Below are 26,375 nucleotides of genomic sequence, written 5' to 3'. Positions count from 1 at the left end.
CCCCTGTATTTTTAGAACCAGGAAAGGCTTTATATAGCCCGGTGCTGGTGCTTCTGGGGAGGGGGTGGATGTCTTTTTTTCATTTTTAAAATGTGTTTTTATATGTACACACAGAAACATTCACATATCTTATGTATATCTGCATGTCTCTGTGTTACTCTGACCTGTTCAGGATAAACTCGCTATCCTGAAGCTGGTCTATTGTTTTTGTGAGTTCTCCGGCAGTAATATGTGCGAGTGAAGCACTCTATTACATTGCCAGAGTTCTATCTAGAGAATGGGAAAACAACTGGATGCGAGATGTTTTTTGCAAGTTATAGTAAAGCCTGAAAATTGTGAGTTTTACTATAGTCGCACCCTATTACATTTGCGAATGAGTAAAAAATGCGAGTTTAGCACAAAACTCGCATTTTTTACAAACTCGCAACCTATTACATTTACCTCATAGTGTAAACTCCATTGCTATACTGAGCAGCGGTGAATGGGACATTCGGACATACATCAGAATTATAAGACGTACAGTCAGGTCCATAAATATTGGGACATTGACAGAATTTTCATATTTTGGCCTCTATTCACCACCACAATGGCTTTGAAATGAAACAAAGAAGATGTGATTTAACTGCAGACTTTAAGATTTAATTTGAGGATAATTACATCCAAATCAGGTGAACGGTGTAGGAATTACAACGGTTTCTATATGTGCCTCCCACTTTTTAAGGGGCCAAAAGTAATGGGACAAACTAAACAATCCTAAATCTAACTTTCACTTTTTAAAACTTTGTTGCAAATCCTTTGCAGGCAATTACAGCCTGAAGTCTGGAACGCATAGACATCACCAGACGCTGGGTTTCATCCCTGGTGATGCTCTGCCAGGCCTCTACTGCAAATGTCTTCAGTTCCTCCTTGTTCTTGGGGCATTTTCCCTTCAGTTTTGTCTTCATCAAGTGAAATGCATGCTCAGTCGGATTCAGGTCAGGGGATTGACTTGGCCATTGCATAACATTCCACTTTTTAGCCCTAAAAAAACTCTTTGGTTGATTTTGCAGTATGCTTCGGGTCATTGTCCATCTGCACTGTGAAATGCCGTCCAAAGAGTTCTGAAGCATTTGACTGAATATGAGCATATAATATTGCCCGAAACACTTCAGAATTCATTCTGCTGCTTTTGTCAGCAGTCACATCATCAATAAATACAAGGAACCAGTTCCATTGGCAGCCATACATGCCCACGCCATGACACTACCACCACCATGCTTCACTGATGAGGTGGTATGTTTTGGACCATCACTCTGGTACAAGTTGATCTTTGTCTCATCTGTCCATAGGATGTTGTTCCAGAACTGTAATGGGCTTTTTTAGATGTTGTTTGGCAAACTCTAATCTGGTCTTCCTGTTTTTGTGGCTCACCAATGGTTTGCATCTTGTGGTGAATCCTCTATATTCACTCTTGTGAAGTCTTCTCTTGATTGTTGACTTTGACACATATACATCTACCTCCTGGAGAGTGTTCTTGATTTGGCCAACTGTTGTGAAGGGGTTTTCTTCACCAGGGAAATAATTTTTTTGTCATCCGCCACAGTTGTTTTCCGTGGTCTTCCAGGTCTTTTGGTGTTGCTGAGCTCTCCGATGCATTCTTTCTTTTTAAGAATGTTCCAAACAGTTGATTTGGCCACATCTAATGTTTTTGCTATCTCTCTGATGGGTTTGTTTTGATTTTTCAGCCTAATGATGGCTTGCTTCACTGATAGTGACAGCTCTTTGGATCTCATATTGAGAGTTGACAGCAACTGATTCCAAATGCAAATGTCACACCTAGAATCAACTCCAGACCTTTTACCTGCTTAATTGATAATGAAATAACGAGGGAATAGCCCACACCTGTCCATGAAATAGCTTTTGAGTTGATAGTCCCATTACTTTTGGCCCCTTAAAAAGTGGGAGGCACATATTGAAACTGTTGTAATTCCTACACCGTTCACCCGATTTGGATGTAATTACCCTCAAATTAAATCGGACAGTCTGCAGTTAAAGCACATCTTGTTTGTTTCATTTCAAAACCATTGTGGTGGTGAATAGAGGCCAAAATCTGAAAATTTGGTCAATGTCCCAATATTTATGGACCTGACTGTATATGTCGAAAAATCAGAACAGTTTGGAGGTATGACCAATGCACAACGGCAGCAAAAACTATTCAACTTTTAAAACCATGTTAGTTGTTGCAGTTTTTTATAGACTTTTTTGATCACTAGAATTCTTAGGGCTTATAGTGTGCACCTGCTCCCCCTGCTTCTAAAGTGCTAGTATTGCTGGAAACTGTTCAAGATGTCAGGTCAGGTCCATACAGCCAATGTGCTTCTAGCCTATGTAGGGACTCTTCCTCAAAGCAATGTGACCTATATCTTCCAAGTGTTCTTTTAAATACCCTCCTTTGGGTTTACTTCAGTTTTTTTCCCCTGTCCAGACATAGAAAAGATACAACAGATACCGTACCATTTTGTTTCTGCAGCAGTCAATTCTTTATACAACATAATAGAACATACTAAGCCATCTCCTATTGCCCAACTCAAACTATAGGAAAATAAAATGAATTTCATCAAGGAAGGGATCTAATTCGTCCTGGAAAATATTTTTTCTTCTTAGATGGAGACTATTATATTCAGCTTTTAATTCAAAGCGGTACACTCACACCCCGAAGAAATATTTTGATTATATTTATTATACAATTCTTGTACCTATTACATCACCACCTTGTCAATCAGTATCACACATTTACTGTATATTCTTTTTCTTATCATCTGGATCAACAACTGAGAGATTGACAGAGTTCACACTAGAAAGATCTACAAGGAAGTGTCTTTTCTTATTCATATGTTGCTGCATTTCATGTGGTTGTGAGCGCCATATAATACAACAAGTAGCATCAGAACAGCTCTCTAACTCTCTCTTTCACACATGCTTAGGAGACAGAGATGCTCATATGCAAAGGGGGATGGTGGAGGACATATATGGTGGACATATTGGGAGACAGGTCAGGTACACATACAAATTTAGAAACTTATCGTGCCTCTATAGCTCTTCCTGCTTCGCCTCTTAACGAGGTGAAGCTGGAAGTAATAGTGGGGGAGAGAAAACTCACCCACTGGCCGGCCCCAATGCACAAGTGTGAGATATTGTATACATTGTGAGATGTCATGCGCAGAAGGGCTGCCAGTATATTATGTTAATAAACGTGGGTGCTAACATATGGGGTGGCTGCCAAACTATAATATGTCTTCTAGTGACCTTCCGGTTTTCAATTGAAACAAAAAACACGTAAAACTCAAATATTATTTGGAGCTGGACACTGAGCACTGCCTCCTCTTTTGGAACGTCCACTGTGTGGTCCGAGCACAGTTGAGAAAGGAACCCAAGCCAAGTGACTAGTCTTTAATCATAGACTTGTGGCTGCCGGGTACACACCTAACAGATATATCTGCAGATGATGGGTGATCATGCACACCGAACAACCACCATCTGTCATCTGGCTGCGGGTCCTGCTGGCCGGGGGTCACGTCGTGCCCCTCTCCCATGGCCTCTGCTGCACGTGTACGGTGGTTGGCTGACCACCCATACACACAGCACGATGATCAAACATATCTGCAGATATGTCTGCCATCGGATGTGCAGCACAGCCAACGCAATGTCTGTGAACGACGCTATGCTGGTACACACTGGCCGATGGGCACATGATATGTTGGGCGATCAATTGATCACTCAATAGAGAAAGCAGGCAGGCAGAGATGGAGAGCGGCATACAGCACATGCCTATTAGAATGGAAGTCAACGTGGGGGTGGGGCTGAGTGTTTGTGCTATGCTTGTGGGAACTTAATGGTCTTGTGCTGCCTCCCTTTTGGCAAAAAGTAGTGCTCAGCCCACTTACATTAGAGGAGCCAGCAGCCAGTACAAGACACTGAAAATGAGACTGTCACCCTGCCCTCCGGGCCAGCCCACCCTCTGGGTACCCTCCATGTATGCAGGCCTGTATGGTGGGGATAGGCACACAGTGATCACCAGACAATAGCTGTTAGGGTTCCATATCATTTAAAAGAGAGGCTTGTTTTCTGTGGTGCAGGGTAATCACAGGTGATCAACAAACATTTTCTACTTTTGGGTCGCATCATTTGAAAGAAGGAACCCCCCCTCATTCCTGGACTCCATTATTTTTTCTGCCGTTTAGGGGATAAAAGCTGGTGATCATCAAACATTAGCTTTTATGGGAGCAACTAGTTTCAAAGAGGGGCCTGCCCTCATTCAAATGAGGGTGCCTGCATCTGGAATTTTTGTTTCTTTAAATGATGTAACCTTGGCGCACGCATGTACGCACTTCTGGATACGTTTGCCCGGGCTCCCCCTTTGAAGCAGTTTCAGTGTATATGTAGCAAAAGGTTAAAAAAAAACATTTAATTTTTTTCCCCCCATTATTTAGCTGTTAACTCACTCCAATCAAGATGACGTTAGGTCTAACAATTTTCTGTCATATTTACAGTACATCTTATGCTAAAAACATGGATCTATATAATGCACCTAGACCAATAAAAGTTTACCTATTAAATATAATCAGGATTCTGTGTAAATTTCTGGTCTGAACGTACCGAAAAACCTTTATGACGTACAGCAAACATACCGAACTTCACCACTTCCAACTCTTTTAAATAAATCTGAGTTATATTTGCATAATTTCAATTGAATATGAAATGCACCACCCATCTGGTGGAGTGCTTTTGTGAAGAAACTACTATCTAAACAAAATGTATGAATCTGTTCAATAGTTATTTATACTTTTTTTCAACCATGCATAGCAGTGCTAATTGTCAATTTTTTTTTCTTATATATACATTTAATTAAACAAAAAAAACTTTACTTTATTACATTTAAAAAAATAAAATAATGAACCTTAAGTAAAGTGCAAAGATGTAAATACATTTAGGAAGCAAACTTATTTTAATACATATTTTATTATTATGTATTATATAAAAATAACAGTTAATTCAAGCTACAGTATAAAAAAATGTAAATATACATATGTTGAACAAAGGGTAAAATTTGTTTGGCAATATGTAAGGGTATTGTCTAGATCCATCTGGTTTTTAAATTTTATACAAAATTGTAGATTATATACCAGTTATCTCTTTATATTAACAGTTTCTATATAGTGATATTGCACTTATTTATACACTAATGACTTACTTTTAATGGTGCTTTACAATAGGTTGGCAATGTGTTTGACAATTGCCTCCCTATAAATGATTGCTTTATAATTGTTCTCACAATCTAGCAAACATGCATGATCCTATTTATGTGTAGACACCGCCTTATGTAAAGTGGTGTAGATTTCTGCTTTCAAATTTGACTGTTGACTTAACATACGGTATGTGACTATTATGGTACTGCAAAATATGCATGTGTTTGAACTTTGCTATAGTTATCACACAATTTTCATATAAGTTCAAGGAGTGCCACTTATGTTTTAAAAAAGTAGGGTTAGAAGGGTTAAAAATGAGTTTATATAATTACCTGTTCATATTGGCTGATAACTCCCATGTGGAGTCCCATAACATTCAACGGTCCCTAGTGTGCTGCTTATAATTACATGCTGCGAATATGTACTAGCTGCTCACAAAATGCATTTATGAAAATCGGTTCAAAACTATGTGTGCGCCATTTTTGTACATGAGAAATTCTGCCAAAAAACATCAATATAAATAGTGAGTGATCAATGATCTCATGATTGTGGAAATATTTCACGTGTGTTCCCTGATATATTGTATGTACCACAATAGGAAAGATCTTGCTTTGTATTTTACCCCACAAAGGGAGAATCCAAGGCAGTACATTTTTATACACTGACCAAATGATACAACTGCTCTTTTGTTGACTATTTATTACTGTAGCTACTGTATTGTACATAATATAACATAATATATCTATAAGGAGACAACAATGTCTCTGTCAGCTACTTTCCAATGGCTGGACACTTGAATTCTGACATTTCTGTTGTTTACGTTGAAGGAAGCGGCCTCTGGCATCCGATATGGACTGCTCATCATTTCTCTTCTGTAGCTTCTTCAGTGAGGCTTCAAATATATCTGGCAAGAAGACACAATGGATGGATGGTAAGAGAAATGTAATACTTATAGGAACATTGTATTAATGTGTATATTATCAGATCACTTAATACTAGATAGAGAATAAATGATCCACTATTTAAAAAAATATAAATAATGTGACACACCAAGGGACGTGTACATATTGCATCTATATATACGTCACCTCCATTTTACACACATCAGTGACCTCCATGATGGAGAGAGGCCAATGCAAGACAGATAACTAAACAGGAAAGGGGAAAATAGGACTTGTCTGTTTATTAATATGAGGATGAGAGATGAAAATAATGAGGCCTGTCTGCACTTAGGGCCTGATTCATTACAGATTACAACTGCAACAGCGTACGCAGATCGGCCGATGGTGCGTACTGCGCATGCTTATGATAGGAATCCATTGTAGAGTGAGTGACAGGCTGTGAGCGTTTGGGGCTGGTGACGGGTTAGTGGTTGGAGAAACGCAGCTGTTTGGACGCCGTTGCACGGGCGAACATAAATTAGCTACTCCTGCGACGGCATACGCAGCTTGAGTACTTACTGCGTGCAACGAGGTTAGCAGTTTCTGTGGCAGGTCAGATCTGTTGTAATTGCGTGGCCAATGTTACTCGATGTTCCCGATGTATACGCAGGACTGCAAGGTATTACAAATGTGAGATAGCGGCAGTGGGCGTCTCTATACTGTCTATGCGACAGCATTCATTAGCATATTTCACAGCAGGTCTGCGTGCGTAATTGCAGCTGCGATCGCAACACCGATACGTAATGAATCAGGCCCTTAGACCCTGTCGAAGCCGGATGATTGGCTGAGACCAGATCTTAAAATTAATATCTGCACAACGTAATTTTGCGTTGTTCGCACAACGCCATCTTGCGGTGCCTACACAATACCTTTGTGTACAGCGCTATGTTATGATTATTAGTGTCGTGCGTCTGCCACTGCCCTATATTAAAAGTCCTCACAAAACAATACATACATTTATTAGAACATATAATATGAACAACCCTGCAAAGCACGTACCATGGTGTACTCCGCAAACACGTAGACGCACAACGCATACTAGCGTCTTTACTTAAATATCCCTACACTTACACATAGCACACTTACACTGAAAGGTTCCCTAGCATTAAGATTAATATCCAAGGTTTTATTAGTTATCAATTATGTTGTGAAATTAATGTATTTGAGATCTAAGGTTTAGTACATAATAAGCAGACCGTGTTTGGTGCCATTCTAAACCACTGTCTATTTGCAGATCTCCGGTTCCACCGGCAAGGAGATCGCAACATGTGTCTGCAAGTTATGAATTATGGAGAATTAGGTGATAGAATGAACTTTGTATGTAGTGTCTATTGATTACTTATTCGGCGGGAAAACACACACAAAGAGCCGCTGGAGGGCTGAACCCCTACTGTACAAATTGACCTATGAACTGTACCGCAACAGAAGAACCAAGAGGAAGAACAAATGGGATTATGCCAACTCGTTCCTATTGTATTGCCTACTCTCTGTAAGGGTATATATTCAGGCGCTCTATTTCCAGTAGTCAGTCATCTTATTCTTTCTTTTGATGGAGGCTTCACCTTTGATGCCGGGAAATCTGGATCCAGAGCCCCTGCGTATATATCGACTGCACCTTGTAAATGTATAATCTTTTTGCGCTAATTGTATTTTAGATCAAGGCGTGTAACTGAATGTTTTTACATGAATAATAACTTTTTGTGCTTTGGAACCACACAAAGTCTGGAAAGGTATTATTTCTTGTGCGACTCGTAACGCTAAATAGCGACATTTGGGTATAAATATTTTTAGGTATTCATAGTTGGGGGCTCGTAGTGAGGTCACGCTACTAGACTTTACATGGTAACACATGGTTATCGATCTCTCAACAAAGGGTGGACGGCGCCATAAGCAGGAAAGAACGCACTGTGTTCGAAAACCTGTTACCATTCAATGTTGAGGAACCGATATCCGTTATTGTGTGAGTTCAAGGAGCGCTGATTAGAATCCAGGGACAAGGAAGGAAAAGTTGGTTTTCTTTCATTGTTAAAGTTTTGTGTTAGGGGGTAAGTCACACAATAGCGTACGCATATTTCCTGTATTGCTGCCACAGGTGAATTCATCACAAGTAAAATAATCTGCTAGGCGGGTATTTTACTCCTCGTTTATGCACACTGACCATTTCGCTTATCAGGAAGGTGGTGCATAGTGGGAGGAAGCGAGCGGTCGAAGCTTGGATTAAATTCACCGCAGGTAGAATAATTTACAATAGGTGATTATTCTGCTCCTCGTTGTGCAAGCCGACTGTAACGCCCTGCGGGCTTACTGTGCATAACGGGAGGGAGTGCGTGAATGTAGCTCACTGAAAATCGTTCACCAATCAAAAATCTCTAGAAATTGCTAAGCGTTTTCTCAGATGGGTGCGAAGCAATCTCTGGTAATGGTGTATTGGTGTTCAACCAGTCATTGTATTCAAAGCGTGATTGCTTGTTAAATCTCTGAATTACACTACTATATTTAGGGAAAAGGTTTAATTTTTTTCTGCGCAGAAAAGGTGTATGTAATTGAAACGTGTGATTGTAAAGTGGAGGCTACTGTCTGTTAAGCCTAATTGTAAAGTAGAAGCTACTGTCTGCTAAGCCTAGGTTGAAACTCAGTAGGTGTCTGACGGGGCCGTACAAACTACTGGGCCAGAGTACAAAGCAGGTACATTGTGGTTATTGAGTAACTAAGGGGTTTCTCGGTCTAACACCCATTAATCGCAAAGTCCATTGATCAGTTAGGTTCTTTGGGCAATGCGATCGAACCACATGGTTATATAAACTGTGATTGTGAAGTGGGTTGTTGTGGGAGTGAAACTGCTGGCAAGGTTAGGAGTTATTGGAACTTCTAGATGCTACTAGCTGGGAGTAAACTCAAAGTAGGAAGCGAGTGGTGAAGCTTGAGGTAAATTAATCACAAGTAAAATAATCTGCTAGGCGGGTATTTTACTCCTCGTTTATGCACACTGACAATTTCGCTTATCGGGAAGGTGGTGCATAGTGGGAGGAAGCGAGCAGTCGAAGCTTGGATTGAATTCACCGCAGGTAGAATAATTTACAATAGGTGATTATTCTGCTCCTCGTTGTGCAAGCCGACTGTAACGCCCTGCGGGCCGACTGTGCATAAAGGGAGGGAGTGCGTGAACGTAGCTCACTGAAAATCGTTCACCAATCGAAAATCTCTAAGAAATTGCTAAGCGTTTTCTCAGATGGGTGCGAAACAATGTCTGGTAATGGTCGATGATGTGCTGCTGGTGGAAGGGCCGGTTGGTTCGGACAGGTATGTTATGTTTAAAAAGTATGGTGCATACGCTACGGTGTACTGTGACATATGGGTCAAGATGACCAAGAAATGTAGAAAACCTTTTCCTAAGATTGGTAGCTTTGATTCAGAAGTACTGAATAATGTTAGAGACAGTATATGTTTAGTGAAATCTCTGAATAAAAGGATAAAGTTTAATGATTGTTTAAAGTTGTGGCAGCACAAGGGGAACATGTGGCTTAGCAGTGTGCACGTGACGCAAACTAGCGTCACGTGCACGACGCAAAGGAGCACGCACGTAACGCTAAATAGCGTTGTTTGCGCACTGCAAGGGAGCGTACATGCACAGCAAGGTAGCGTTGCCGAAGGGAATGTTAGTAGTGCATGCGCACCACCTCCGCCCTATGCGGATGGGGGTGAAGGTACAGTCGATCTCAAAAATCATAAAAATGTAACAAGTAACACCAGTGAGTGGATGAGGGTCTTAGTAGTATCCAGGGTGAGAAAGGGTCTGATACTGGAAATATTATTAAGATGGAAACAGCAGGACTGCGAGAGGTAATGAATGTGTGGTTTGAAGAAGAGGGTGGAGTCGAGGATAATTCCAAGACAGCGCACTTAGGGGCTAGAGGAGATGGTAGTGCCGTTAATAGATAATGAAATTGAGGGAAGTGAGGTAATGCAGGAGGGTGGGAATATTATCAGCTCAGACTTAGTAGTTTAAGAACGTGCTGGGACATCCAGGAAGAGATAGCAGAGAAACAGTTGGAGATACGAGTGAGGAGAGAGGTCAGGGGATGAGAGGTAGATTTGAGTATTATCAGCGTAGAGATGATATTGGAGGCCAAAGGAGCTGATAGAGGGAGAAAAGGAGAGGTCCAAGAACAGAATCTTGGGGAACACCTACCTTTAGTGGAAGTGTGGGGGGGAGGAGTCATGAGAGAAGACAGGCATGGTGAGAGAGGTAGGAGGACAGCCAGGACAGGGCAGTATCATGTAGACCAAGGGAGTGAAGGATTTGCAGGAGGAGAGGGTGGTCCACAGTAGCAGAGAGGTCAAGGAGAATGAGCAGAGAGTAGAAGCCCATGGATTTTGCAGCAAGGAGATCATTGCTGACTTTTGTGGGAGCAGTTTCAGTAGAGTGGAGACTATGGAAGCTAAACTGAAATTGATCAAGCAGGTAGTGGGAGGAAAGGAAGGCGGTTGCAAACAATACGCTCAAGGAGTTTGGAGGCAAAAGGGAGGAGAGAGATGGGTCGGTAGTTGGAGAGAGTATTAGGATCAAGAGTAGTTTTTTTTAAGGATGGGGGTTACAAGGGTATGATTGAATGCAGAAGGGAGAATACCTGATGAGAAGGAGAGATTGAGGAGGTGGGCAAGATGGGAACAGGCAAAAGGAGAGAGGTGGCGGAGGAGGTGGAAGGGATAGGGTCATGGGGGAGGTGAAGGGGAGGCGGACCGGATGAGGGCCATGACTTCCACACCAGATACAGGGGAGAAAGATGTCAGAGTTGGTAAGATGGATGGGGAGGGGTGGTCAGGGAATGGAGGGGGTGGAGTACTAAGGGTCTGATGGAATATGATATCCTGATGTATGGAGTCAATTTTAGATGTGAAGTAGGTGGCAAATACAAGGGCAGAGAGTGAGGAGGGGTTGGGCAGAGGAGGGAGTTGGAAGTGGCGAAGAGACACAGGGGGTTTGAGGACTGGGAAGAGATAAGGTTCTCGTGAAATATGATTGTTTGAGAGAGCAGAAGGGCAGCACTGTAGGATGAGAGGATACACTTGAATTGGAGGAAGTCTGCCTTACAGCGAGATTTCCTCAGCGGTACGTGAACATTTTTGTAGGTATCTGGTGTATTTAGAGTGCCAAGATTGAGGTGTGGAATGCAAGAGAGAGTAGTGATTGCTGGAGCAAAACAGTCAAGAGTAGAAGTAAGAGGGGCATTGTATAGTGAAGCAGCTTGTTCGGGGCAGGAGTGAGAAAGCATAGAGGAAAGAAGTGAGTCATGCAGGGAGGTTAAGAAAACTGTGTCGATCGCCTCAATGGTTAAATCAAATAGATTGAGGTACTATTTAAGTCACTTGTGCTCAACCATGGATATCTCTAAATCCTGAACTGTTGGGTTGCCTTGGGGACTGCGTTTGGTAACCTCTGGCATAGGTTAATACTTTCTTAGTTTGAGGCTGCTTCATGCCAATCATCTGCTGCAATAAAGCGGGTCCTAGGACACGGAGGTCCTGCTGTGTCAGTGTGCAAGTAAATACAATACTACTCCCACATCCAAGTCCCTGAGGCGTCCAGCCCGTGCACTCCATATCTTATATCTTTAATCAATGTAATGCACCCTGTCTATGTTATTCTCACACTGGTACTTTCATTTACTGATTGTGATCTCATTTTTTACACTTCTCTGTGAATACTCCTTTCTTAGCTAGCCTACAGCAGCACATGTAGTCTCTCTCACTTTTTAGTGAAGAGATGTTGTGTATCACTTGTAATAAAATCACCACCTAATATAATAGTCAGTCTGACTTACAATTCTTTTTCCACTGGTGGATTTCATTATGTCATTTGTCTGTTTGACGCACGCTTAATAGGACCTTCTTATCCAGAATTTGACATGAGCATATATAAAATGCAATTTTCATAGTGACACTCTGTTGACCATTCTGGTTACAGCTTAAGTTTTTTGCTCTAGTAGGAGTTGCCATTTGGGATTGCACTATATATTAATTTTTTACTTTGTTTCATGTAACATGTGCTTTCCATACATTCTGTATATGTGATTCTTCACAGCAATTTTTTCTGACTAGCTACGAGTTTATTAATTAATGTGGACTTCTGTTATCTAGCCCACAGTAATCTTCACAGAGGTAATGAGTGCTTAAATCTTTATATTCTTTGATGGTTTGAGAAGACACCTGTTATTTGTGCTCGTTATACCAATTATAATTGTCAGGTGTTGACATATATGTTTACTAAGTTGGTATATACTATACTGTTCCTAGCTTGATTGACTATGATACTACAATTTATTACATGCTAATCTGTACGACTAACTTAATATGTCCTCTATGCGGCTTCAATGAATGCATAATATATATGATCTGCCTCCTTATTGAATAAAGGGGCTCAGAAGCATACAATATTACCTGTGTATTGAATTTGGCGATATCTTTTGACATATTAAGTAGATATGTGAAACAAATAAAGTTTGCCTGTGCATTCTTTCTTTGGAAGTTGTCATTTTGTCAACAAATGGACTACAGATGCAACTAGTCCTACATATATATTGCTTTGATCTGGCAATTGTGCAATTTTCCCTATAATACCTACAGCCATACATTACTTGATTGCCCAATCTCATCTGATCTTGGAAGCTAAACTGTATTTGGCCTGGTTAGTACCTGGAAGGGTGACCTCCAGGGAATACCAGGTGCTGTAGCTTAAAATATACATTTGGTAGTGTTTTTGCACACGGCCAAGCAATATAAATATATGTTAGTATTTTTATATATTATCAATCAAATATACCCAGTTTCTGATTGTGTAATGTATTAACAATTTGCCTTCAGATTTCATCATGCTTCATGAAGTCTGATTTTTATGATGGATCTATACCATCTGATTTTTGAATAAACTATATGGTACTTTATTATTTTATTGCTGCTAATAAAAGTTATGTTTTAATTCAACAACAATTAGTACTTAAGAGTGCCCCAGACAATAGCCCTACTTTCTTCTCCTTTGTTGTTCAATACATATATATTGGGCTTTGGGAGCACCACCAACAATTATTGATGATAGATAATATTCTGTGATTGTTGAATGGTTGGTTTATAATTCATTCTTAGTTCTGTGCAGAATCTCTTTTCTTTTCTTTGTATCCATATGCGAATAAGGGCCATATTCAATTTGCGGCGAAAAGTCTGAGGTTGGACTTTTCGCCATCATCGTCATTTTTTCTGGGCTAAAGTATTGGGTGCGTGCCCGGTTTATCCCCGTATTCAATTAGGATCTGGCGAAAATGGACCCGGCGGAAAGGTAAGTATCGAAAAGTCTAGTCAATTTTCGGGAATTCATCCTGGCACCTCCCTAAAGATGTCCTGACATGGGGATCACTATGGGTACCCCGTTTTTGCCTGCTGAAGGTAATCAGGGTTTTCAATAGCCGCGGCAGATGTATAAATGCGGCCTTAGAAGAAGGGGTGAAGAATTTTTTTTAGGAAAAAAATAACTTGTCCCATCAAATTTGGGGTACATGAAAATGGGTGCAAGCATATTTTTAAATCCCTAAAGTCATTTTTTAAAATTCTTCAAAAATGCACCTGCCGCTACCATCCGCATTCTAGAAAACACCTGCCACAGACTTAGGAATCCCCCTGAATCAATTTCGCTAGTTTAAATCTTTGTTCCCCAAAATTCAAGTAAATTTTTTGGGGTGTCCTGAGGGTTTTTTTTATTTTTTTTAACACAGATTACTTTTAGGGGACACTCTCAGGGCTGCAGGCTATTTTTTTTAAGCCTACACCGCTAAACCTCAATTCTGCACTTTTTTTCGCCATGTATTACATGGAGAAAAGTTATCCCCGTTTTTTAACAAATACTTTTCGCACCGGGGGGGACTTAGGGTTAGGCACCCCTCCAGGAGGGTTAGGCTAGGGAAAGGGGGGGGGTAGGGTTAGACACCCCGGGGGGAGGTTAGGGTTAGGCACCCCCCCTCCCCCCCGGGAGACTTAGGTTTAGGCTGCGGGGAAGGAGAGGTTAGGTTTAGGCACTTACAGGGGGGGTTAGAGTTAGGCACTTGGGGGGGAGGTTAGGCACCCCCAAGTGAGGGTTAGGGTGGGGGGGGGTTAGGTTAGTAAATAGTTCAAATACTTACCTGTCGGGAACTTCACTGCCGGTCTTCCAGCAGCATCTTCATACCGATCCCGCAATAGAGTATGAGGACATGTAGATCAGCATTCACACCTTCACCAGATACTATCCTATTGATGTCCTTTCAAATTAAAATCTAGAAACTTTTAATCTATTGCCCCTCCCAAATTATTCATCTTCCCTGGATGTGCTGTCCTGTGAATGATGTGAAAATTGTGACACTTACTGGTAACCCCTTTCACAGGATTTCACTAGGTAGCTCTCTTATCCCTTAATAAATTATTTTGCCAGTAGTAACCTTAGTGTGAAGAGTTCATATTGGAAAAATACTAAGGTGGAGTGGGAGGGTAGCAGGGGGTTTAAATCAATTATCTGTCCTTAGCTGTCTGGGTATGCTGTTGTGAAAAAGATTTTACATACAAGTACAAAAGAGAAACAGAAGAGTAAAGACCTGCTTGTGAGAGTTCATAATCTACAATACAGAGAAAAAAGGGACAAGAGAGACACAAGGTGTGACTGTGGGGACCAGACTGCTTTCAATTATTTTGGATAGAGAATAAACTGATAATGGAGGACAGGATGTAAATTATCATCAGGGCTGTTAACTGTTATGTAGTTAACAGTTTCTCTTACAAAGCGATACATACATTGAAGTATATAAAAGAGTTATAGGTTACACTGATATAATCTCACCTTTGTTCTGTTTTGCTTGTTCTCTAGATTCCCACTTAGCCATTTCCTCTTCAGTCACCTCTTCCCTGGCCACGCTGCTTAGTTCATAGGCATCTATATCATGCAGCTTTGGAAGTAAATCTTTAACCCATTCATAGCGGATGGGACACACAGTCCTAACAAATATCTTCGATGTCACCAAGACATTGTGAAACAATATCCACTCCATGTTGGCTTCATGTCCAAATATCTTTTAGATATATACACACATAAAAAAAACAAGTTTAGAATTCAATTATATCCATCAAACTCAACACAGAGGCAGCTGGAAGTAAATAGTTCTGCAGTCAGCGAGATCACAATAGCTGTTACGTTCATTGGGCCTCATCCAGATATGTACAGTATTGCACAGCTACAGGGAAGCGGCTGTGCAATACCGCACAACTAATATGCTAATACCTGCAGGAGACATCTGAGAAAAAAAAAAAAGACTCCTCTAGGCGGCATCGCAGATCCGAGTGCAGATCAACATCGCGACCATTGGCTGCAATGTTTGTAGCATCGGTTATCTGAGTAAACTGAAGCTTACTCAGACGCCGCCCTGGCCTCAGCACTTCCGGAAAACAGGGGGGGGGGGGGGGGGGGGAGGACACGCCCCTATTTCCATGAATACAGGCCGGTGCTACCCTGCCATGCCCCCAAATGCCAGCAGCATGTCAATCATGCTGCAGCTTAGGGGCACTGTGTGCGATCACGTAGGACCGATTCTGCACATGCAAGCTCTATACCATCGTAAAATGTACATAAACCATCAGGTTTGCGTACATGTCTGAATCAGGTCTATAGTGTAGTAATTAGACCCATTCAAAGCACCAAAAACACCAGAAAATACCATAGTGTAGTATTTCAGATTTAATAAGAATAAGGAGATTAAAAACTTGTACATTAGTCAAATATAAATGTGCATATCACATAAGATCACCTAAATCATGAAGGATGGAAACGTTCACAAACAGAGTAAAGGAACTCCAAGCCAGCATGGGACTTCATGATGATGATGCCACAGTGACTAAATCCAGGAACTGGCAAAAGCATTTTGATGTTGCTAACTTCCTTAAGGATTATAGGGCCTGATTCAGCACGGATCACTATTGCGATCGCTGCTGCGTAATTGCACGCAGTTCTGCTGCGAAAAATGTGCTAATGTTTGCAACCGCTCAGCCAGCATAGAGACGCCCACTACCGCTTTCTGACATCCGTAATACCTCACAGTCCTGTGTACACATTGGTAACATCGGACCCTCATATTACAGCAGCTCTGACCTGTCTCAGAAATTGCAACTCTCATCGCACACAGTGAGTACTCAAGCTACAAATTCCGTCGCAGTGGCTAAGTTATGCAAACCCATGCAACAGCGTTCAAACGGACAGGCACACCTGCTTTTCTCTGACCACTCCCCCATCACCACCCCCAAAACGCTGACATCTTGTCACTCACTCTGCGATGGTTTTCTATGTGCATGATCCAGTGCGCTTGCAATGCTGTCGTGCACTTTCTATGTGCATGATCCAGTGCACTTGCAATGCTGTCGCTACACCATCGGCCGATCTGCGTACGCGGTTGCAATTGCGATCCATGCTAAATCAGGCCCATAATCAGTTAACCTGAAATACTACACTATGGTATTTTCTGGTGCTTTGGGGCTTGATTTCATATATATCAAATTCATACAAGGTCCAATTATTATCTGGCTCCTCTTCTGAGTGCCACTGAAGGAGAACATTTAAGCATTATTTATTAAATTCAAAGTACGCACATTACTTATATGTATACATATACACACATCAGCCTTTATATTATAACCACTGACAGGTGAAGTGAACAACATTGATTATCTTGTTGCAATGGCACCTGCCAATGGGTGGGATATAATAGGCAGCAAGTGAACAGTCAGATCTTGAAGTTGAAGCCGGAAAAATGGGCAAGCGTAAGGATCTCAGCGACTTTGACAAGGGCCAAATTGTGATGGATAGGTGACTGGTTCAGAGCATCTCCAAAACAGCAGGGCTTGTGGGGTGTTCCCAGTATGTAGTGGTTAGTACCTACCAAAAGTGGTCCAAGGAAGGACAACCGGTGAAGCAGTGACAGGGTCATGGGTGCCAAGGCTCATGGATGTATGTAGACAGCATAGGCTAACCCATCTGGTCCAATCCCACAGAAGAGCTACTGTAGCACAAATTGCTAAATAAAGTTAATGCTGGCTATGATAGAAAGGTGTTAGAGCACATAGTATATCGTAGCTTCCTGCATTTGGGGCTGCGTAGCCACAGACTGGTCAGAGTGCCCATGCTGACCCCTTTTCACCGCTGAAAGCGCCTACAATGGGCACGTGAGCATCAGATGTGGACCATGGAGCAAAGGAAGAAGTTGCACTGGTCTGGGTGCGTGTGTGTCGTTTACATGGGAAAGAGATGGCACCAGGATGCTCTGGACAATGTTCTGCTGGGAAACCTAGGGTCCTTGCATTCATGTGGATGTTACTTTGACACATCCCACCTACCTAAACCTAAGAACACCCATCCATGTCAACAGTATTCCCTGATGGTAGTGGCCCCTTTCAGCAGGATAATGTGCCCTGCTCCCTGTAAAAAAATTATCAGGAATGGTTTGAGGAAAATGACAAAGAGTTTAAGGTGTTGCCTCAAATTCCCCAGATCTCAATCCGATCGCGCAGCTGTGGGATGTGCTGGAAAAACAAGTCCAAACCATGGAGGCCCCACCTCGCAACTTACACGACATTAAAGGATCTGCTGCTAACGTCTTGGTGCCAGATACCACAGGGAACCTTCAGAATTCTTGTAGAGTCCATGTCTCAACGGGTTGTTTTGGTGGCATGAGGGGGAACTAAACAATATTAGGCAGGTGGTTTTAATGTTCTGGCTGGTATGTGTGTGAATGTACACGCTAGGACAGCGTTCACATGCCAATGTTTCAGAATCTCAGCTCTTTTATCAAGACATACAAAAGAATAAAACAGTACATACCCTTATAGATGAAAAACCCCTGTGTGTGCATCCAAATCAGTCAAACCACAAGGAGTCCCAATGAGATCATCAGGCAGCGCGGGCATCCCAGCAACCCCCGGGGTGCAGACTGTACATATGACCCATTTGCATGCACACACAGGGGTTTTTTCATCTATAAAGGTATGTACTATTTTTTTCTTTTGTATGTCTTGATAAAAGAGCTGAGACTCTGAAACGCTGGCATGTGAACGTTGGTCCTAGCGCTTTTGTGTATATATGTGTATATATATATATATATATATATATATATATACACATATATATATATAGAATCTGTATGTGAAATTCTTCACAGTATCAGAAACTGTTTGTTGCACTTGTATATTATCTTTAAAATAATAGGAAAGCTATTGGTTTCAACGGTATGGTTTTCGAATAAGATTTAGAAATTAGAAGCAGTAACTGTGCATGCATAATATTTAACAAGAAAATAAAAACTCAGTTAGTGACTTCAAAAAGAGTTAACTGAAAGTAGCATCCAAAGCTGAAGACTAAACAACGTGAGATGATCTATTCCTGCATTCAAAATACTCACAGCTGATGAAGGATGTATGTGAACCACACTGCCATTTCCATCCATTGTGCAGAATGTTCTACCAACAGACCTATATGAACAGCACAAATGTGTTTGAAACCTTGAACTGAAAATTACATGAATCATGTTTATTGAGAGTGACTCAGGTACATCTTTCTTGAATTATCCTGATTCAAAAGTGTATTTTCTGGGTACAACCTTGTGAGTACATTATTAAAAGGTATATAATTAGTTATTATGATAAATTATTAAATGATAAAAATAGAATATTTGCTTTATAGAATAGGATAGTAAAACAAGGAAAGCACAAAAGAAGGCTTTCACAGGAGCAACCCGAACAAGGACACACCTTATCAGTATTCAATAAATAAAATAAATTAAAATAAATTATTTAGGCGCAGCCTTCAGCCCACCAGGAACAGTCTTGGTACATCCTATGGCCAATCTTCCCCTGAACTGCTATTATTGCCATTTATAAGAGAGGGAGCTGGGTTTGGAATGGCAGCCACAAGTGGGTTAGACTTGGCTTGGCTTGGTACAAATGAGGGATAGTTTGGTTGACAGTATTATTGTTGGTGGAGCGAGGGAAGTAAGGCCCTGATTCAGAGCCGGACACTCTGACCAGAGCGCTCGCTCTGAATCAGGGCCCTCCTCCATTAAAATGGAGCGTCCTCCTGTACGCTCGTATAGCTGTGGGTCACAACCCACAGCATATACGTGCGTGCAAAAAGATGGTCGCGATGGTCTTGACCATCGCGACCATCGGACTTGCGAGGGAAACCCTGCGGTCGGGTTTCACAGCCGCAAGGCCAGGAGTGATTTTGGCTCTATCAGAGCCAAAATCACTCCCACTGACATCACTAGTGATGTCAGTGGGGCCGGCTTCAGATGGTAGGCGTTCCCATGGGAACGCCTCCGTCTGGCAGGCACGCCCCCGGCACGCCCAACAAAGGGGGCATGCTGTCAATCAACATCGACAGCACGCCCCCTTTGGTGCGAGACCCCGAGCAATGGAAAGCCCGTCGCTCGCCGGGTCTCGCGCATGCGCACGACGGAGCTCCCTCCGTCATGCGCAGTGGGGAACATCGACCCACTTGCGAGCGTACTGCCGCTCGCGAGTGGGTCTGAATGACCCCCTAAGTGTGCAGGGGTTTAGAGCATATAATGGGGATATTATGTGTAAATGAATGAGCATGTCACATGGAGGAAGCAGGTATTTGCCAAACAGGAAGTTGCACTTCTGCAGTAAGTAACGTACTTCAATTCTAGAATTTCCTGTATATGTTCTAGTTCTGCTGAGATCACCAGACGATATACCTACACTAAGGAAAACATAGGTTTTTGGGCTGTGGTATTATACTTACACATAGAGAGTGTTTAAATTCAGACGGTGAATAATTTGGAAAAATAATAAAAAAAATTATTTCCAAGTTTAGATTTTTTATTGGCAAAACACTACCTGTAGAATCTTGCTTGTTGCAGTTTTACAACAATGAATAAATTATGAAGCAAGAACCACAGAGCATTTATTTGTGGGTTTTATTTCTTTTCACTTTCTTGAAGTTTAAATAAAAAACCCTGCCAATTTTAGTCACATTTTATTTGACGTGTTACAATGAGCAGACGAATGGTATTTCCAGACAATACAAAGTCTCCCGGAAAAAAAAGAAACAAGGTATAATCTGTATGGGTACTGTTTAAAAACAAAAAAAAAATTAGTGACATAGATGATGAGGTGAGAAAAGTTGCAGCAGCAAAAGAGTTAATGTGTACACTAGTCATCTACCTCTATCACCAGACTTCATTAGCATGTACAGAACACATGCTTGACAACAAAACCCTAAAAGCGCTTGAGCATATTAATTGCAAGGCATCTTTGCCACATTGTAGCACTGATATGATGGCATGTATTATACGAAGAAAATATTAAAATTCTACTTTTAATATATTTGGAAAAAAAATATGAAAAAGGGTCATCATGGTACATAAAATGACTAGATTCCTTATAAATTAATAAGAGAATTTAATCAGATAGTGTCTCATCACTTAGTGGCCCTGAGGTGTAGACTAGTGTGTAGTGTTGTAGATCATAATGTGCATGCCTTACCTTCTGGCTACATTGGAGAAAAAACCAGAACAAAGACATCGCTTGAGCATCTCATCACTAGGAGCATCAAGATTTTCCACTGGGAAGTCTTTCATCTAAATAAGTAAAACAAAAATATTTTATTATATAAACTTATTACTATGTAATCTCCAATAGACTGCTAATTCTGCAATCTGCGGTGGGTTTGCAAGTCCGGTGTTTTGAACCCGTGTTTTGTAGGTACCAAGTTATGACAGTCTTTGGGCCCATTTTACACCTTTTTGTGTACAAGTCAATTTGACAATACAGTCCATATTTTCATAATGGTTACTGTACTGCAGTATTGTAGTACATAATATTGTAGTATAAATAAAAAAATATGTTTCTTTGTAAAGTTAAAGGGGAAAATAAATGAAGTGGCAAAACTGCTACAACATGAGTCAGTACGCTTCCATTTTGTAACAGAACAGTGAGCAATCATGTAATATTTACATTTTTTTACACCTAACAATAGAATGGGCCTCGTTTACGAAGCGTATATTTGCCACGATGCAAACCAAAAGATGCTTAGAAATTTCCACAAAGCGCTATTTAGACCACTATAAACCATATGTGCTTCAATCAGGGTGCAACTGGTTCCTGACTCCTCAGAGAAATGCTGAGTTTGTGTAACGGTTTGCATTAGCTTTGGGCAGAAACACATGATCACAGATGGTCTCTTTGAAACAATGTGTGCAGATAGAACTGGTCTGGCCGCAGAGACGTGTACAGCTCTGCATATGGGCAAATATCCAACATTTATATGCGTGCCCGCAGTGCAGTAGCAATTACAGCCGACTTGTGTTCAACTTTGCATCAGCCTCAATGTCATGGCAAACCACACATGTAATTCCATGGTAACACATGTTCACTTTAACACGAAAATATATTTAATACAATAGTAAAACACACAGGTACATTTATAGTACATTCTTCCAATAGTAAAACATATAGCCTCCTTCGACAATGACATCTAGTCTCTGATTGGTTGTATGACCCAGTGTGTGTATTTTAGGAAAAACTGCACATTAGCTAAATCTGTCTTCTATTACGAAAGATGTTACATAGATGCATAATATAGATAAGACTACACATAACTATGGAGCTTTTATGAAAGCCCTGTTTACAAAACATTTTATTTCTTTAAAGTACATCTATCACTATGGAGACAGCCTGACCATTGAATGGGATTGAGACCTATATAGTCTCTACTAACCAGTGCTTTATGATTAATGATTAGCCATGAGGTACCTCAGTGATGTAACTCTTTCCCAGCAAATTAATAGGCTGTGTCCTCATTATTGGTTAAAAACATTTGTAATGGTATTTGGTATTGGTATTATTGTAATGATGATAGAAAGACTATTTAAAAGCACGAGTTTGAGTAATACAATTAATCATATTATTCAGATATTCTAGTAGTTCTGATACATTTTCTTTAAGAATAAGATAAAATTGGTATTTAGGTGAATTATATATGCTCATATCCAGGGCTTTGCACTATTTATATTTTTATTATTATGCACTGATTTTTTATATATTGCATTTTATCGAGAGACATATACACAATTTGTCAGAATGTCTCCTTACACAGTCAAGTATTACTTGTCCGAGGTTACAAGTAATATAAACTAGTGTATAAACAGAAATCTCTAGCAGGTCTCTTAGCGAGAGTGTCTCTGACACCACAATTATTTACTCTCTCCTTTTCTATTTCATCACAGTACAAGTTTTTTTGTGTTGCTCAATACAACTATTTTACTTTTTGTACAGTACTTGAAAAAGGATTGCATACGGGAAGCCTGTAGTCGAAATGCCAGCGGTCAGAAGACAGACAGCGGCATCCAGATTCTCAGAATCCTGACAGAGGCTCCGTAAGTATCCTAACCCTCCCCTTCTTGCATCCTAACCCTAACTCTCTCCCCCCCCCCCACGCAGCCTAAACCTAACCCTCTCCGGTGGTGCCTAAACCTAACCCCCCCTGCCTGCAGCCTAACCCCCCAGGTGGTGCCTTAACCTAACCCCCACCCGTGACCTAATCCTAACCACGCCGCTATACTTGCATACAGGATGCCGGCGCCAGCATTTTAGCTGCATCACTTGAAGATGAGTATGAATACCGTAACATTTTAATATTGAACGTACAGTAGCAAACACATATTTATTAGATTTTCATTAAATATGAGTTACCCAGATAATTTCTAGATATAAATTATTCACTTTAATTCTGGTGCAACATAATAAAGGAGTAGATTAAATTAGCTGTGAGTATTGTGCTGTGCCCTCATGCGTTAATAATCAATGTGTGATATTTAAGCAAATTAAATCGAAACCCCTTGTGTAATTCAATTAAAAATAGCATCTCACACGTATCACAAGCTAATGTTATGTGCGAGCTATGTAAAGAACATTTTTTTTCAGCTGGAAAAACTTAACGTCTACAAATCTATGTTCACTTCTTAATCAATTTGCAATAATAAACCTTTGAGTATGTAACTGGAGTTTGCTTTGTAATTATACTGTGAACTCAACTTGAATATATGTATTGCAGCAATTTAGTGCACTAGAAATACAGAGTCGCTTAATTTGTTCACGGAATCCCTAGGCCAATAATTCGATTTGGGGAGTGGACCACTTGCCCGCAGCATCCCTGCAAGTGTACTGCGTCATCCCACTGCTTTAATAGTTTACTTATTGTGTTAATAGGATTATTCTGTTTTATTAATGTATTCATTCATGTATAGAGAACATGCTCAATGTGGGTTAAGCAGTGAAGCATATCTAATAAATATATTAGCAGACATTTATTTGTGTGGGTTATACATGAATGAAAAGCATTTATGGGCTATATTACTTGCAATGTGTAAGTTTTGTTTTAAGATAGATGTGAAATGAGTTGCAATAAATATAATAATGAAATGCACATACATGGGAGGTGAAAACTAATACACGCGATTTTGCAATTATTAACCAGAAATTACTCAATTATTTTCTGCGAGGGGAAAGGTTAAAAGTGGCAGGTAAAATAAATAAAGGTACAAACCTGTTTTAACTTATTTGTGATATCTTTTAGCTGCTTTTCCACACTGAACGCAGATTTTACAGCTCTCCAGTGAACCGAGTGTTTGTGACACCAGGAAGCAGGATTGTCACTGCCAAAGAAAAATGTTTTAATAAGGTCTCCCCATAGCTAAACAGTACACACATAACACGTATGTATTCCAGTGTTCACGTCGCACACATATAGTAGATAATGTTTAGGGTGGTTATGTGGAGTCACAGCACTGCTAGGTGCTTCCTTTTATGATGCAGTTAAGAAATTAGATTTCAGTTTGTGGAGTAAAATTATTTTTAATGAGAGGAGTAGGCACATATTTTAAAGGCACCTGATTTGCACTTTGTTACAGAAGTAAATTTCCAGGTGCACTCTGATCAATATACTGTAATAAGGCACCTTATATACAAAAACGTACTCCTTTATTTAAAAGATAGTCCCCGTATTATTATTATCATTTATTTTTATGGCGCCACAAGTGTTCCGCAGCGCCTTACAAAATACATAAACAAATTGTAGACAAGCGACTTACAGAACAATACAATACAGGACCAGGACATGGATAATATATATTGCTACATTAGCAACCATAACACCCAGATAAGCAACAGAGCATAAGCAACCAAGTGTTGGGTGCCCTAGTGGTGAGTAAGAAGTAGATGAAACTAAAGTAGGGAGAAGTATAAGAGGGTAGAGGGCCCTGCTCGTAAGAGCTTACATTCTAAAAAGGGAGGGGAAGACAAACAGGTGTGACACAGATGGGGTAGATGGGGGGGAAGGAGCATGTAGCAGGGAGTTAGAATGATAGCTGGAAGGCTTTGATGAAGTAGTGGGTCTTGAGAGCCCGTTTGAAGGATTGCACAGAGGTGGAGAGTCTGATGGGGAGTGGGAGAGAGTTCCAGAGGTGGGGAGCAGGGCGACCAAAATCTTGGAGGCGGGAGTGGAAGTAATCAGCTGGCATGAAAGGCGGCGTGCATTAGTTGAACATATCCTCACACACACTCATGATTAGTATAAGCCATTAATCAAGCAATATTTTAGAGGGAAAATATGAAAACTTGACAAGGGTGGAAACTAAAGCTAGCCACACATCCAAAGTCACTGTACATAGCACAGCAGATACACTATAACATGCTCCACTGCAATCACTGCTCACAAGACTAGTATATAACAAGATATAACAAGACAAAAACCATAATAAATACTTTGGTATAGCTAATCTTAAATTGTCAAGATAACATCCAGAACACAGAGCCGGTGACCTGGGGAAGCAGGATAGGGGTGACCGCGGGAAGCGGGATAGGGGTGACCGCAGCCGGCTGCTGTTCTCATGCACTACTGGTGGTCTGTGCTCTCACATGAACCCGGCGCCCTAGCCCTGTGCGGACACTGTTTATGTTCTGTTCAGTTCGGCTCCTGATTGGCCGCCTGGCTGCGTATTACATAAATGAGGGAGGGCGCTCGGGCGGCACAACACATGAGGATGCTGCCCTAGGGGGCGCTCTTCCCTCACCTACTTTCTCCAACACATCGATTCCAGGCTCGCAACTCCCAGCCAATCAGCGCCGGGTTTTGCATCTCAAAAGCAACGCCTCTTTTCTCTGCTTTCCACGATAGCTGCCGGCAGCCGCTGATTGGCAAGAGGTTAAGAGACGGTGAGGCGGAGTAACCGCGCAGTGTCATTTGCATCTATAGGGGCTCAGCTTCTAATACTCCCTGGAAACGGCCCATTTAGTGCATGGACAAATATATAATCGCACTTACAAATTGGCGAAATGTTACAATAAAAAAATCCCCAAAAACCATAAAAGGGCGGGCGTGGCTAAGCAGGTTATGTTTCACACACACATCTTTTATTACTCAATTCCGTCATATAAACATATGATCTAGCCTTATCTAGGGCAGTTTTTACCGTACGTATGTTCTGGGTTCAAATCGGCAAAATGTTTGCCACGGGCATACTAGTATATTTAATTATTTACTAAGTGCATTTTATATGTCATGACCATTGCTTTTATCGTTCTGTGAATAATCTGGAAAAAGTGCTTAGTGAACCCTATAAAAAAAGATATGTAATATAAGTATTGAAAGCAATGACTTTGACAGAGGTAGAACTCCTGCATCGATGAAGTAAAAAACATCCCATGGTCAGTGTCAGATATAAAAATGCTGGACTACTATGGTTGCCCATAATTATGGCTATCATGGCTGACAAAGGTGTCTTCAATGACTGATGGAGGGGTAATTGTTGGGTAGTGTTTGGCAGAATCCTAAGTGACCAGGGCAGTTTAACTTTTTGTACTATTCCACAAGCAACAGTGTCTAATGTGATGCCGACATGGAAAAATATCATCAGCAAAGGGCAACAGTGGTGGAAAGCGCATATAGTCCATGTCTGTGATGGCCACAAATTAATAAGTGCAAGGCAATACAGGTAACTTCAATTCAACTTTCTGCAAATATCTACTTGTGGCACAAACAGCCATTTAATCAAGAACTAGAAGGAGATCATTGGGCGGGGGGGATTTTAAATTAAAAGTAAATTTGTGTAGTATAGGCGTAAACATCAGA

General features: G+C 40.9%; 1 protein-coding gene and 1 pseudogene across 3 annotated transcripts in view; one reads left to right on the top strand and one right to left on the bottom strand.

The window, feature by feature from the left end:
• Positions 1-5,909: 5,909 nt before the first annotated feature.
• The window catches only part of DHX40 (DEAH-box helicase 40), a 112,813-nt gene continuing 92,347 nt past the window's right edge, over positions 5,910-26,375 (bottom strand). For all 3 annotated transcript variants that reach the window (XM_088481036.1, XM_088481038.1, XM_088481037.1), the window contains 5 exons: positions 23,793-23,901; positions 20,732-20,826; positions 18,625-18,694; positions 15,024-15,252; positions 5,910-6,129 (listed from right to left, as the gene is read on the bottom strand). In XM_088481036.1, coding sequence (XP_088337162.1) covers positions 5,993-6,129; positions 15,024-15,252; positions 18,625-18,694; positions 20,732-20,826; positions 23,793-23,901 — 640 coding nt within the window. In that variant the 3' untranslated portion in view covers positions 5,910-5,992. The remainder of the gene's footprint in view (positions 6,130-15,023; positions 15,253-18,624; positions 18,695-20,731; positions 20,827-23,792; positions 23,902-26,375) is intronic.
• On the top strand, positions 12,783-12,900 carry LOC148514724 (5S ribosomal RNA; annotated as a pseudogene).

This window comes from Taudactylus pleione, unplaced genomic scaffold (genome assembly GCF_031769625.1).
Source record: "Taudactylus pleione unplaced genomic scaffold, aTauple2 ptg000260l, whole genome shotgun sequence".
NCBI classification, from domain to species: Eukaryota; Metazoa; Chordata; class Amphibia; order Anura; family Myobatrachidae; genus Taudactylus; species Taudactylus pleione.
Note: the sequence above shows the minus strand (reverse complement) of the source record. Positions and strands in the feature narration are given on the sequence as shown.